The sequence below is a fragment of the Rutilus rutilus genome (genome assembly GCF_951802725.1).
Source record: "Rutilus rutilus genome assembly, chromosome: 17".
Classification (NCBI taxonomy): domain Eukaryota; kingdom Metazoa; phylum Chordata; class Actinopteri; order Cypriniformes; family Leuciscidae; genus Rutilus; species Rutilus rutilus.
Genome location: NC_140230.1, coordinates 7,336,465 through 7,348,910, shown reverse-complemented (window position 1 = coordinate 7,348,910; position 12,446 = coordinate 7,336,465). Strand labels below are relative to the sequence as shown.

At 39.6% G+C, this 12,446-nt stretch overlaps 1 protein-coding gene across 1 annotated transcript in view; it reads left to right on the top strand.

Moving 5' to 3' along the window:
• The window catches only part of adamts16 (ADAM metallopeptidase with thrombospondin type 1 motif, 16), an 87,069-nt gene that overhangs the window by 46,970 nt on the left and 27,653 nt on the right, over positions 1-12,446 (top strand). The window contains exons 14-18 of the mRNA XM_084384784.1: positions 2,683-2,813; positions 7,821-7,944; positions 8,989-9,233; positions 10,303-10,441; positions 11,613-11,739. Of these exons, the coding sequence (XP_084240910.1) occupies positions 2,683-2,813; positions 7,821-7,944; positions 8,989-9,233; positions 10,303-10,441; positions 11,613-11,739 (766 nt within the window). The remainder of the gene's footprint in view (positions 1-2,682; positions 2,814-7,820; positions 7,945-8,988; positions 9,234-10,302; positions 10,442-11,612; positions 11,740-12,446) is intronic.

Sequence of the window (12,446 nt, the reverse complement as noted above, 5' to 3'; positions counted from 1 at the left end):
CGAAAACCTTCTCCAGAGTGCTCTGGACCTCAGACTGGGCCGAAGGTTCATCTTCCAACAAGACAATGACCCTAAGCACACAGTTAAAATAACGAAGGAGTGGCTTCACAACAACTCCGTGACTGTTCTTGAATGGCCCAGCCAGAGCCCTGACTTAAACCCAATTGACCATCTCTGGAGAGACCTGAAAATGGCTGTCCACCAACGTTTACCATCCAACCTGACAGAACTGGAGAGGATCTGCAAGGAGGAATGGCAGAGGATACCCAAATCCAGGTGTGAAAAACTTGTTGCATCTTTCCCAAAAAGACTCATGGCTGTATTAGATCAGCTTCTACTAAATACTGAGCAAATGGTCTGAATACTTAGGACCATGTGATATTTCAGTTTTTCTTTTTTAATAAATGTGCAAAAATGTCAACAATTCTGTGTTTTTCTGTCAATATGGGGTGCTGTGTGTACAATAATGAACTTAAATGATTTTAGCAAATGGCTGCAATATAACAAAGAGCGAAAAATTTAAGGGGGTCTGAATACTTTGTGTACCCACTATATTTTATGCTAAGTATACTACAAATACATTTACAGATTTATGTACTTAATATAAATACTCTGCAATTGTACTATTGGTATAATTAAAGTCTGCCAAATTGGAACAACTAATTTTGTACGTAATGCACTTTAAGTATCCAGAAGTAGTGCTGAGGTCCAACTGAAGATGTACTTAAAGTATACTTGATTGTGTTAAAGAGGAACTATTGCAAGTATACTTTAGGTACACTTTAAATATCTTGCACTTAAAGAAGGATATTATACAGAGTTCATACTGTAACGAGGTTAGATGTTGTGGGAAGAAGGAGGCGGGAACCGGCGAACATTCAACACACTGTAATACCAAAAATAAAACAAATACAAAACGAAAATAAAAGACAGCAGCCCCTCACGGACGACTGCAGTCACATCAAATAAAACATAAACATCAAATAAAATAGTCCAGGCCTGGCCTCTCTCGTTCTTCACTGTCGTCGCTCCTTCCTTTTATGCTTCCGCTCCTCCATGAGAGATACGAGACCGGTGCGTCGCGCAGGTGTCGCTCATTAGTAATCACGCCCCCGGCCTCGCGCCGCTCTCTCACGGCCCTCGACCTTGTCCTGCTCGCCACACATACTATCCTTATTAGTAGTGACATTACAACACAATTTAGGCTTAATATTAAGAAATGTGCACTGTGCAATAAAGAAGTATTCCCAAATAAAGTTTAATTATAATATTTATCAAAAAGTCTCAAGCGATATGTAATGGATTTGTAGTATACGTAGTATGAAATAAATGCATTTTAAATACATTTTGGTATAGGTTTTATTCACTAGGCGATGTATAAAAGAAATGAGCCGGTGCATTTGACACAATTCTGGAAAAAAACATTATTTATGAAGTAAGACTGAAGTGAAGTATGTTCAGATATTCACATGATTTTCTTTCACATTTTGTTTCTGTTACTCCTCCAACATGTAACTAGATGTGTCTTCCTTCCACCACACAATAAATTCTACACATTTACGCACCAAAAAGAACATTGATGTCTCTGGAGTGAAAGATGTTTTCACCCCCCAAAGTCATGACGTTCTACATGGTCCTTTAGAAATTATTACAGTCATGCATCTTCTTGCAAGAATGACTGGAATCTCTATTCTAATCTTTAGCACAAAGTATCTTGAGATGGAAAAAGTTGGTTCAGATTCTACCACCGATCAGATGTATTTCAAGCCATTTCATAGTTTTTCCATGTGCTTTGGGTCATTGTTGTGCTGAAAAGATTTTCACACTTATTGCAGATTGTTGGGTGAATGAGCAAGTTCTCATTAAGGGTCTTTCTGTATTTGGCTCCATCTATGTTTTCCTTAATGGCAACAAGCTTTTCAGTTCCTCCTGAAAAGCAACCCCAATGCATGGTGCTGCCGTCTAATTCCATTCTTGATGACTTTGCCGCTTAGAAAATGTTGTTGCTTAAACATTTTTATTGGTTCTAGATTTTAGATAGAGAGTTAGGATTAAAGTTAGAGTTTAGACTGGGAATGGGGCTTCTTATTGACCAGGTATTTCCCTCTGATTTTAAAGTAAGTTAATGGTGGGGGATTGGGTTATTATGACAGCATTCATAGCATTCACATTCAGAGCTTTGTCAGTCTTTCTATGATCATCTCCAGATGTTTTCCAACTTAATCTCAAAGTTCCTTGGGCTTCATTAGTTGTGAGACTCTCCCGAGTCAGTGATATTTGGTGTGCTATCAGACAACTGAACACAGATGGATTTGAAACCAACTCAGTTGTAGCTGGTTAATGCACTTTGTGTGATTTTAGAGTTACATTTCTAGTGTGATTGAATAGTTAGGCCTTTCAAACCAAGCAGGGTGAAATATTATAAATTAAGATAGATATTCTATGCAGAAAGCTTACTGTGATGGGTAGGTTTAGGGGTAGGGTTAGTGTAAGGGGATAGAATATACAGTTTGTAAAGTATAAAAACCATTATTTCTATGAAAATTCTCTGTTAAGATATAATAACAAGAGTGTGTGTGTGTGTGTGTGTGTGTGTGTGTGTGTGTGTGTGTGTGTGTGTGTGTGTGTGTGTGTGTGTGTGTGTGTGTGTGTGTGTGTGTGTGTGTGTGTGTGTTGTTCCAGATCAAGATGTGTGTAAGCTGTACTGCTTCGCTGAAGGTTACGACTTCTTCTTCGCCCTCTCCAGTAAAGTCAGGGATGGGACGCTCTGCACACAGGACAGCGCCGATGTCTGCATTGACGGCATTTGTGAGGTAATGTACAATATTCACAATTTTTAATTTCTGACACTGTATAACCTGAGGTCTTTAGTAATTGTCTTTGTTGATATTATAACTATAGATACTATAGCCTTAATCTAGTTACTTGCAAATAATTGAGTAATGTACTGTAATAGTTGAGTAACTCTCAGCTGTGTTGAATAGAAAACATTCTTCACTCAGGCTTGTTCTATTCTCTATCCAGTGGTTTGTTCTGAGTTGTAACACATGGCTACTATAATAAAAGCATCCCTCAGTTGTGCTTTAGCTGGGGGGTTTTCTCTGGTAATGGACTACTGACACAATTGTGCATTACCATCAGAGCCAGAGTTTTTTAAGAGGGATCATCTGTAGTGAATTCTCACAGTGCTTAGTTTTATGTTTTCTTCTGCTGTGGAAATCCCTGTTGAGGCAGATCGACCAAATGCATTTCATTCCACTTTAGATCAGAGAACTGAAGAAAACAAAGGTCTTTCTGGAGAGTCTCTGCTCATGAACACACATCAGTTTCATATTTCGTGTTTGGATGTTTGCAGCGAGAGAGCCAGCTACAATTCTGTTCCATTACATTTGTCTTCAGCGTCTGAATTTCACTGACAACATTTCAGATCCGCTGTTATATTAAAAGAGCAATTTTGGTTGTTTGAAATAGTGACACATTGCAGTGGACCAGAACAATTGTAGTTCAGTGGATTTAGTTTAAACAAGCAATAATGATGAATAATCTGAGTCATTTGTCATTTCATGTTTTAGATTATACACGAGTCTGACATAAGTAGTTTGCACTGAAAACATTACAGAAAGAATATTTTTACACATGAACACACAAAATAACTATTTAGCTGAGAGCATTTGATCTCTGTGTATGTCATACATGATGACCTCATCACCCTTTTGTGATTCTTTATATTATCTTTGCAGTTTGAAGCATCTTATACTTCTTTCTTAATACAACATGTTTACATTTGAGCATGTGTCTGATAAACCTGTATTTACCTGATGGTCGCATGCACAGGTGCAGGTTTATTCTCACCCACTGTGTAATTATTATAAGTTCGATTTGATTTGGACATGACAGAAAGGGCTGAAATCTGAATTGGTGAGTTGTTTTTTTTATAATTAATCCACACTTTTCCACCAGTTTGACCCATTCAGGGGTGTGTTTCCCGATCAACGAACTTGCTGATAAACTACCATAGTACAGTGCATCCTCTGGAGAAACTAACCAACTAGTCCGAAGCCATAGTAACATGATCGCACCTATGACGTTCAACAATAAAGGACTGTCGAAAATTACATCATGCGACAGATAGAAGAAACGTAGGCCAGTAAGAGCTCTGCATGTAAACCTCACTCCCCTGGGCTCAAGAGGCGTGCTAGCAACTGACACTAGCGGCTGTGGTCTTTAGCGTCCTTGTTAGCGCGACCGAGAACCCGGTTCGAAATCCCACTCGGAGCGAATCAAGTAGGGTCGAGTTAACATTTGGTGCCATGACCCGAGTGCCATGAGGTGTAGGGGAGTGAGTGTAACGGACGTAGACCAGTAAGAGATCTGTGTGTAAACCTCACTCACCTGGCCTCAAGAGGCATGCTAGCGGCTGCGGTCTTTCGCGTCCTTATTAGCGCACGCGCCTATCACGCTGGAGACATAATACCTTATGTCAGTGTTGTTGTCGAATCACCAACTGCCGAGTCGCATCTTGAGTCCCCAGTGTTCGAGTCCGAGTCCAAGTCCGAGTCACCAAAGAAGTCGAGAGTCGAGTCTGAGTCGAGTCACCATTACCTGAGTTCGAGTCTCGGGTCCCCAGTTTTCGAGTCTCGAGTCCCCAGTGTTCGACAGGGGCGGGTCTACGTGGTGGCCAGGGGGGGCACCGGCCCCCCCTGAAATTCGATTGGCCACCCCAGGTGCCCCCCCTATAAGATGTCTTGTGATTGGTTCATTTTACAGCCAATCAGTTTATAGACTCTACTGAAGTTCGCGATTCAAAGAAGTGCAGCGCCAGAGAAACAACGGTCGCAAGTTGTGAGTAAGTAACCCATCTTAAGTACACAATGATGGCCTAAGACACGAAACGAGCGGTTTGTGTGAGAAAACGAACAGTATTTATATAGTTTTTTACCTCTTGTACACATCCGAGATCACGTCCGGCTCTTTCCGGAGCTAAGCCAGAACGCGCGCACACGTCACACACCAGGAAGCGCGTGCGCCCTCAGATCACTTGGACGTGGTTGTGTAGAGGTAAAAACGATATAAATACTGCTCTTTTTCTCACACAAACCGCTCGTTTCGTGTCTTAGGCCATCAATGTGTACTTACGATGGGGAATTGTTTAATTTGGACTTCATTGTGCATGCTCTTTGAGATAGTGATCATAGACCTGCATTATATGACTGACAGACAAGAACGGTTTGACCTAAAAATATCAAAATTGAAACTACTGCGGAAAAAAAAGACACCTACATCTTGAATGCCCTTAAACATACGTAAGCTAAAACATACCAAAATTTTATTTCAAAGTGAACCATCCCTTTAACTCTGAGTTACTCAGCTTTTTTGTAAATGAGTCTGAAAGAAATGCTGAATGAAACACTGATGTTTTGGCCAAACCATTTGAATTATTACAGTGGGGGGAATTTGTTTTTATTTTTTTATTATTATTATTTGAAAGAGATTGTGAATAAAACTACTGTATATTGTAATGGCCAAACTAATTAAAAGAAAATAGTTGACATCGTAGAAGCTTCTGGGTTTTTAAAATGGCTCATTATTAAAATTGCTTTTATTTTATAAACTTGTTAGTTTTATGAAAACACAAAAAATAATAAACACTGGCTCTCAAATTTAACTTAATGGATGCAGGGATGACAAAAAACTAAATTAATCAAAAATGTGCTTTATTACTACATTTGTTTACAAGTAACTTTATTCAAGTTAAAAAAAATAAAATCAGTAGGATTTACGTAATATAGGCTACTGTAGAATTTAGCTTCTTTTTTTTTTGTCACTGGCGGCCACCCCGTTTGGAGGCAGTGCCCCAGCATGGCCCCCCCACTGAAAATGCTCTAGACACGCCCCTGGTGTTCGAGTCCGAGTCCAAGTCCGAGTCACCAAAGAAGAGTCAGATTCGAGTCCGAGTCGAGTCACCATTACCTGAGTTCGAGTCCGAGTCGAGTCTCGGGTCCCCAGTGTTCGAGTCCGAGTCACCAAAGAAGAGTCTGAGTCGAGTCACCATTAATGGTAATTACCTGAGTTCGAGTCCGAGTCGAGTCCGAGCCCCCAGTATTCGAGTCCAAGTCGAGTCATCATGGTTGAGTCTGTCTACATTTCTCCACTCTGGCACCTTTAAAGAGCTGATATAATTATAAAAGAGGGGTCGACATTAAACAAAAATGACACCACTGTCACGATTGCAAAAGGAGTTTGTTTACAGATTTTTTTCTGTTTTTTCTTTTTTCTGTTTTCAGTATCTTTGGGGAGACACCCACTAATAATTTGTTTCCTTTGTGGCACTTTGAGGCTGAGGCCAGCAGTCTGCACGAGGGTGCCGACATTGGACTTGGCTGTTGTACTAGAAGGCCTCTCCCTAGCTTCATTTGAGCTCATTGAGGACGTTTCTGAGAATATCTCTCTAAAGATTGTCTTTCTCCTCGCTATTTCGTCTCTCAAGAGAATTGGAGACATTCAAACACTTTCGGTATCTCACTCGTGCATGGAATTTGCTCCTGGCATGGGAAAGGGTTTTCTTCGCCCTAAGACCAGGTTACGTTCCCAAGGTTCCTACTAAAACTGTAAGACCTATAGTACTGCAGGCCTTCTGTCTTCCTCTGGATGTCTGACCTAGAGATACTTTATGTGCTCTCCCCAGTTAGGGCCTTAGATGCTTACGTCCACAGAACTGTGGAGAAAGTCTAAACACTGTTCGCTTGCTTTGGGGTACCCGGTATCTAAGCAGAGGATGAGCAAGTGGGTGGTCTAGGCCATCTCACTTGCTTATGAGTCGGCCAGTCAGCCTTCACCTTTGGCTGTACGGGCCCACTCCTCTAGGAGTATGTCTACACCAATCCAGGTGTGCAGGTGCGCAGGTGCTTTCGCCTAGATGTGCGCATTGATTTCACACAGACCGACACTTGCTCTTATGGCGGTGCGGGTATTAGAGCTAATATATTACATTTACATTTATTCATTTAGCTGACGCTTTTATCCAAAGCGACTTACAATTGCTATATATGTCAGAGGTCGCACGCCTCTGGAGCAACTAGGGGTTAAGTGTCTTGCTCAGGGACACATTGGCGTCTCACAGTGGATTCGAACCCGGGTCTCTCACACCAAAGGCATGTGTCTTATCCATTGCGCCACACCACCCCCTATTAGTATTAGCGTCTTGTTTCCTCTTCAGGGAACTAGGGTTACATACGTAACCGAGACGTTTTGGGAAACACAGATTCATGAGTTCACACTTACATATTACTAAATAGAGTGAAGGTTATGCATGCTGTCTGAGAGGAGGGCTCTGAGCTCGGAGTTTAACCCGAACCCAGAGTATTCCTTTCATTCCAGGTTGGGATACGAATAGTTAGAAGTGAGGAGATGGGGTGGTGGAGGGATGCTGGAAAACTGTCATGGAACAGATGTAAGTCTGTTGTATATATACCTCTTATCTCGTTAATTTAGTTGATTAACTGAATGTGCTCCTGCCGTGTTAATTATCTGAACGCGCTCCTCCCGAAGTTTGTTAATAAAGCATCATATTGTTTAACTATTTTGGCAACAACAAAACTTTCCACTATAACTGGCTAACAATACTTTTGGGAAATGCACCCCAGGCTGATTGTTGGACTATTTGTGGAAATTATCATACAGTGTAAACAGCCAATCACATTGTCATGGAGGCACTTCCTCTTCTCCCGTGACTTTTCACCTGGTTACACTAAAATGTTGTAACTTAAGTGCTGTATTTCATTTTCTGTGCTTGCTGAGAGGTCATGATTTGTGTTTTCTAGAGAGTGGGCTGTGACAGGGTGCTGGGATCCAATGCCGTGCCGGATTTGTGTGGCATCTGTAAGGGGAACAACTCCACCTGCAAGATCTACAAAGGACAATACACCAAACAACATTTCATGAGCCGTACGTGTCTTTATTCTCTGAACGTATGTACAATCTATGTCTGTATGAACAGTTTTCTAAATAGGGCTGGGAAAAATAATATCAATTTATATGATTAATAATTGCTGTGTAATGCATTTAAAGAGGTCCGATTATGTGTTTTTTTTTTACATTTTCAACTTTCTTTAGTGTGTAATGTTGCTGTTTGAGCATGAAAAAGGTCTGCAAAGTTACAAAGCACAAAGTCCACTTTGTCCAAAGCACAAAGTCCACTCCACAAAGTCACTTTTTCTGAACTCCCTGAAACACCTCCATTAGTCTTGAGTTTTTTTTCTGGGAATGAACACATCACAACATTCCTCATTTAAGTAATTCCTCCTGGTTGAGTTAGTTAGTAGTGTGTGAAACTCTCTGTTATGGTAAGGGGCATGACATTTATTGACCAATCACAACACACTGGTCGAGTCGACCAATCAGAGCAAATTGCGCTTTTTCGGAAGGAGGGGCTTCACAGAGACAGAAACTAAACTGAGCGTTACTGGAAGACTGGGAAGAGAGGTGCAGCAACAATATAAAATATGTGAAAAATAAGGTGATTTTGAACATTCAAGCATGATAACCTATTCTATTAGACCGCAAAACCAAAATCAAGACTTTGAAAAAGGGCATATGTCCCCATTAAAATAATTAGCGCAATTCGTTTTTCTTTTTCCCTTCCTGATGTAGCTATGCTAATGTCTTTTAAATGTCTGATCATTTACAGTTAAGGCCTGACTATTAGTTATACTGTAATGTTGAATGGCTATAATTACATATAATTTATCCCTATTAACCGAACAAAACAAAAAACTGTATTTTTCCAAAAACATATTTAAAATATAAAATATTTATTTGTATTTAAACATTTATATTTAAACAGTTTCTTGTTATTTTCACAATAATTTAGATATTCGTTGTAGCATGTATGTCATTAAAAATATAACAATAAGTGAAACATTAATTACATTTAAAAATACTGTTATAATCTAATATAATTTTATGATTTCTGCAATGTCTCTTGTGTAGAGTACTCCCGTGTGGTGACCATACCGGCTGGAGCGCGCAGTATCCGTGTGACGGAGCTCAACTCCTCCAGCTCTTATCTGGCCCTGAGGAACCTGCAGAGGAAGTATTACCTGAATGGACGCTGGACAGTGGACTGGCCCGGACAACACTCCATTGCTGGGGCTGTGTTTGACTACAAGAGACCCTACAATCGTCCAGAGAGCCTCACCTCCACCGGACCCACTAATGAGACGCTAGTGGTTGAGGTAGTAGTACTTTTTTATCTTCCATTAATTTTAAACTGGCCAATTACATTCTTTACATTGACAACACATGTTTCTTTGTATTCAGTTTTATTTTTTTCTCTGTAATAAGTCTGCTTCATTGGCGCTGGTCTGCTGTGTCATACTGCTGCTTGCCAAAGCCTGTGTTAAAGTGTAAAGCATGGTTATCTTCATCTGCACTGAAATATCTTACATTTATGTTTAGTCTTGATGTACCACATGACATTGTTAGAATTGCTAAATTCTAACTTAATGGGGTACTTCACCAAAATGGGCTTTCAACAAAACTTGCCTATATAGGAGAAAGGTGTTTTTTTATTTTTTTTTATTTTTTTATGGGTGCTACCTGACTAGAGAAAACAGAGAAAAAAGGCTGTTGTCTTCAAAACTTCAACACCCATAATGATTTTATGAATCTTTTATTGTGGCCCAGCCTTAACAGAGTCAAATACCCCCTTGCTTTAGTGTTTACTGACTTCTTAGCAAACTTATAGTCATGATGGTGTCAACTTGTATTGCTCCTAGGTGCAAGAATTCAAGAGTAAATGTTTTGCGGGAGTTACTTTCGGTTTCCTTGAGGGATCCAGTGTGTTGCTAAAGTGAGCAAGATAAACCTACCCTTGGTACAACTGTTCTGTTAATAACTCTCTGTTGATCTGACTGTCCATGGATGGGGATACAAATATGCGGAAATGCAATCTGTATAGTTTTTTTCCTCAAAATTCCCATAAAATCATCATGAACTACCAACATAAAATATATTCCTATATATGTTTTATTTTGTGGACTGTAATTGACTCCGAAATCATGCAGATGTCCTTGTTACTGTACAAAATGGAATTATGGTTAAAAACGACCTGCATTTAACACATTTGACTGTGAAATGTTCTGATAGCAGAAGACATTGTTCGGCGACACAGCACGTGGGAGGCGTTTTGTCGTAAAACAAAGGAGTCAGTGTACTCATTGTCCTCAAGAAATTAAAAAAAAGAATGCTTTTGTGTGTTTTCCTATTGTGTTCATTAGGTCTTGTATGTTTCTCCTTGCACAGGTTCTCTTGCAGGGCTGGAACCCAGGCATTCAGTGGGAGTACACACTGACCAAAGACCATACAGAGAGACGGAGCCAGCCGAAACACAACTACACGTGGGCCATCATTCGCACGCAGTGCTCTGCCAGCTGTGCAGGAGGTACTGCATCAGCCTGAACAGAACATGATCCTAGTAGATACTAATGGCCAGATGTTTAGGCCAGACCTTATACTACAGCCACATGTTAATCTGTGAAACACTTAAACCACATCAATCTTTTAGAGCTTCTGTGAGTCTGTAATTCTGGTCCAGCTCAAGCTCATGATGATGCCTTGGTTATTGCAATAAACCAAACATCATTCATATGTGCTGATTAAATGTAGACGTTCATTATAAAATGTATATGCACAGAAAACAAAATATTCACTGAAAATCTAGACATCCGTCCTAGCTCTACTTGGCACATTCATGAGAGTTTATGACAGAAGCATGAATCCATTGATTCAGTTCACAAAAGCAATGATATTTTTTCATGAAACAGTGTAATAGAAGTACAGAAATAGAAAACAACCACATTACTAAAGGCAGCATGGAACAATGAACAGACAGAACTCATGGTTTAAATACACAGTTATAATTAACAGAACAAGGAAAAGGTTTGGGGTTAATTAACAACCAAGCAAACTAACTAGGAACACAGAGCACAGGCAAATATGGAAAACCAAATATCAATGATAATAAAACAGAACATAACCATTACAGTGTGCTACAGTGTACTTCTTTTTAAGGGGTTCTGCAAAACCAGTAGCACTTTTTCATTAAATACATATGTGAATGCATTCATAATCATTCTGTTTCCTTTATTGAACACTTGCTCAGTCTTTCCTCAAGCATATCTGATGACCTGTGGCAGGTGTAACTCTATAGTTCCCATTATTAGTGCTGACACGGGCCGTACCCTCCTGCTCTTCCACACCAGACCTGACATTAGCCTCTGGGATGGTGTGTAGAGAGCCTGAGGTGAGGGCAGCTGAAGGGCCAATAACTGCTTTAGGACGTCCTTTAACCCAGAGGTCAAACTCCCTCCGGACGACCTCTGGGAAGCTGTGTCTTCAGCTCAAATACCTTCAACTTTCCTTGAGTTCATGAATGATGTCAGAGGACAAGGTTTTATGACCATTATGTTCATATCAGCTGTGGATTCATGTTTTGGTATACTGTATATATATATGTGTGTGTACAGTATGTATATGTCTTGTCTGTTGTATATGTTAGCACAGATTACATTTACGTGATGAATTGACATGTGTCGTTTGTGCTCATTCCTCAGGTCAGATGGTCACTAAATCAGCCTGCTACAAGGATCTGAGAGTTCAGGTGAACACGTCTTACTGTAGCTCTCGAACTCGGCCCTCCACCGGTGTGGTGTCCTGTAACACACACCCCTGCCCCGCAAGGTAACTTCACCACTGATCTCCTCTCGTCTCTTTACACACTGAGGGCTGTGATTTGAAGATGCTTCTAGAGAAAGGAACCAGTGTTATTTCAGTATTATTTAAATACTATTGTATTTCGAGTTGGGTTTTGATTTTAATTTTAGTTCAAGTTGTTGTACACTCTAAAAATGATAAGTTGGCTCAACAACAAAATAATTAACACAATTGTTTACATACATTTTTTTGAGTTATGACAACTTAAACTTAAATTGTTCAACCAACAAACTATATATAAACGATGTGCTTGTGTTATCCCAGCTAAGAGGGAACGTTCTGGCAAGGTTCTTTCAAAGTTGTGAACAAACATTCTTATTTTTTATAAAGTAACGTTAATAGAACATTCGTTCAAAGTTATCTGGTATTTAATAATGTTTTCAAATTGTTAATATGAAAACACTTATACATTGTTCATCAAAAAAAAATTCCTGAAACATTTTAGTTGGACATTTGTCTAACATTTGTGTTACTAATGTTACTAATAGTTTAAGAATGTTCAAAGAACATAATGTTTGAAAAATGATTTAAAAAATGGGTAACACTTTAAAATACGGATCCTTCGTTAATGAATACCTACACAGGAACAAATGAGTAACACAATGTTAACAATCTAGTAACTACAGTTAACTAACAAGTAACTCTGATTAACGAATTAGTAAGTAATAGCACAC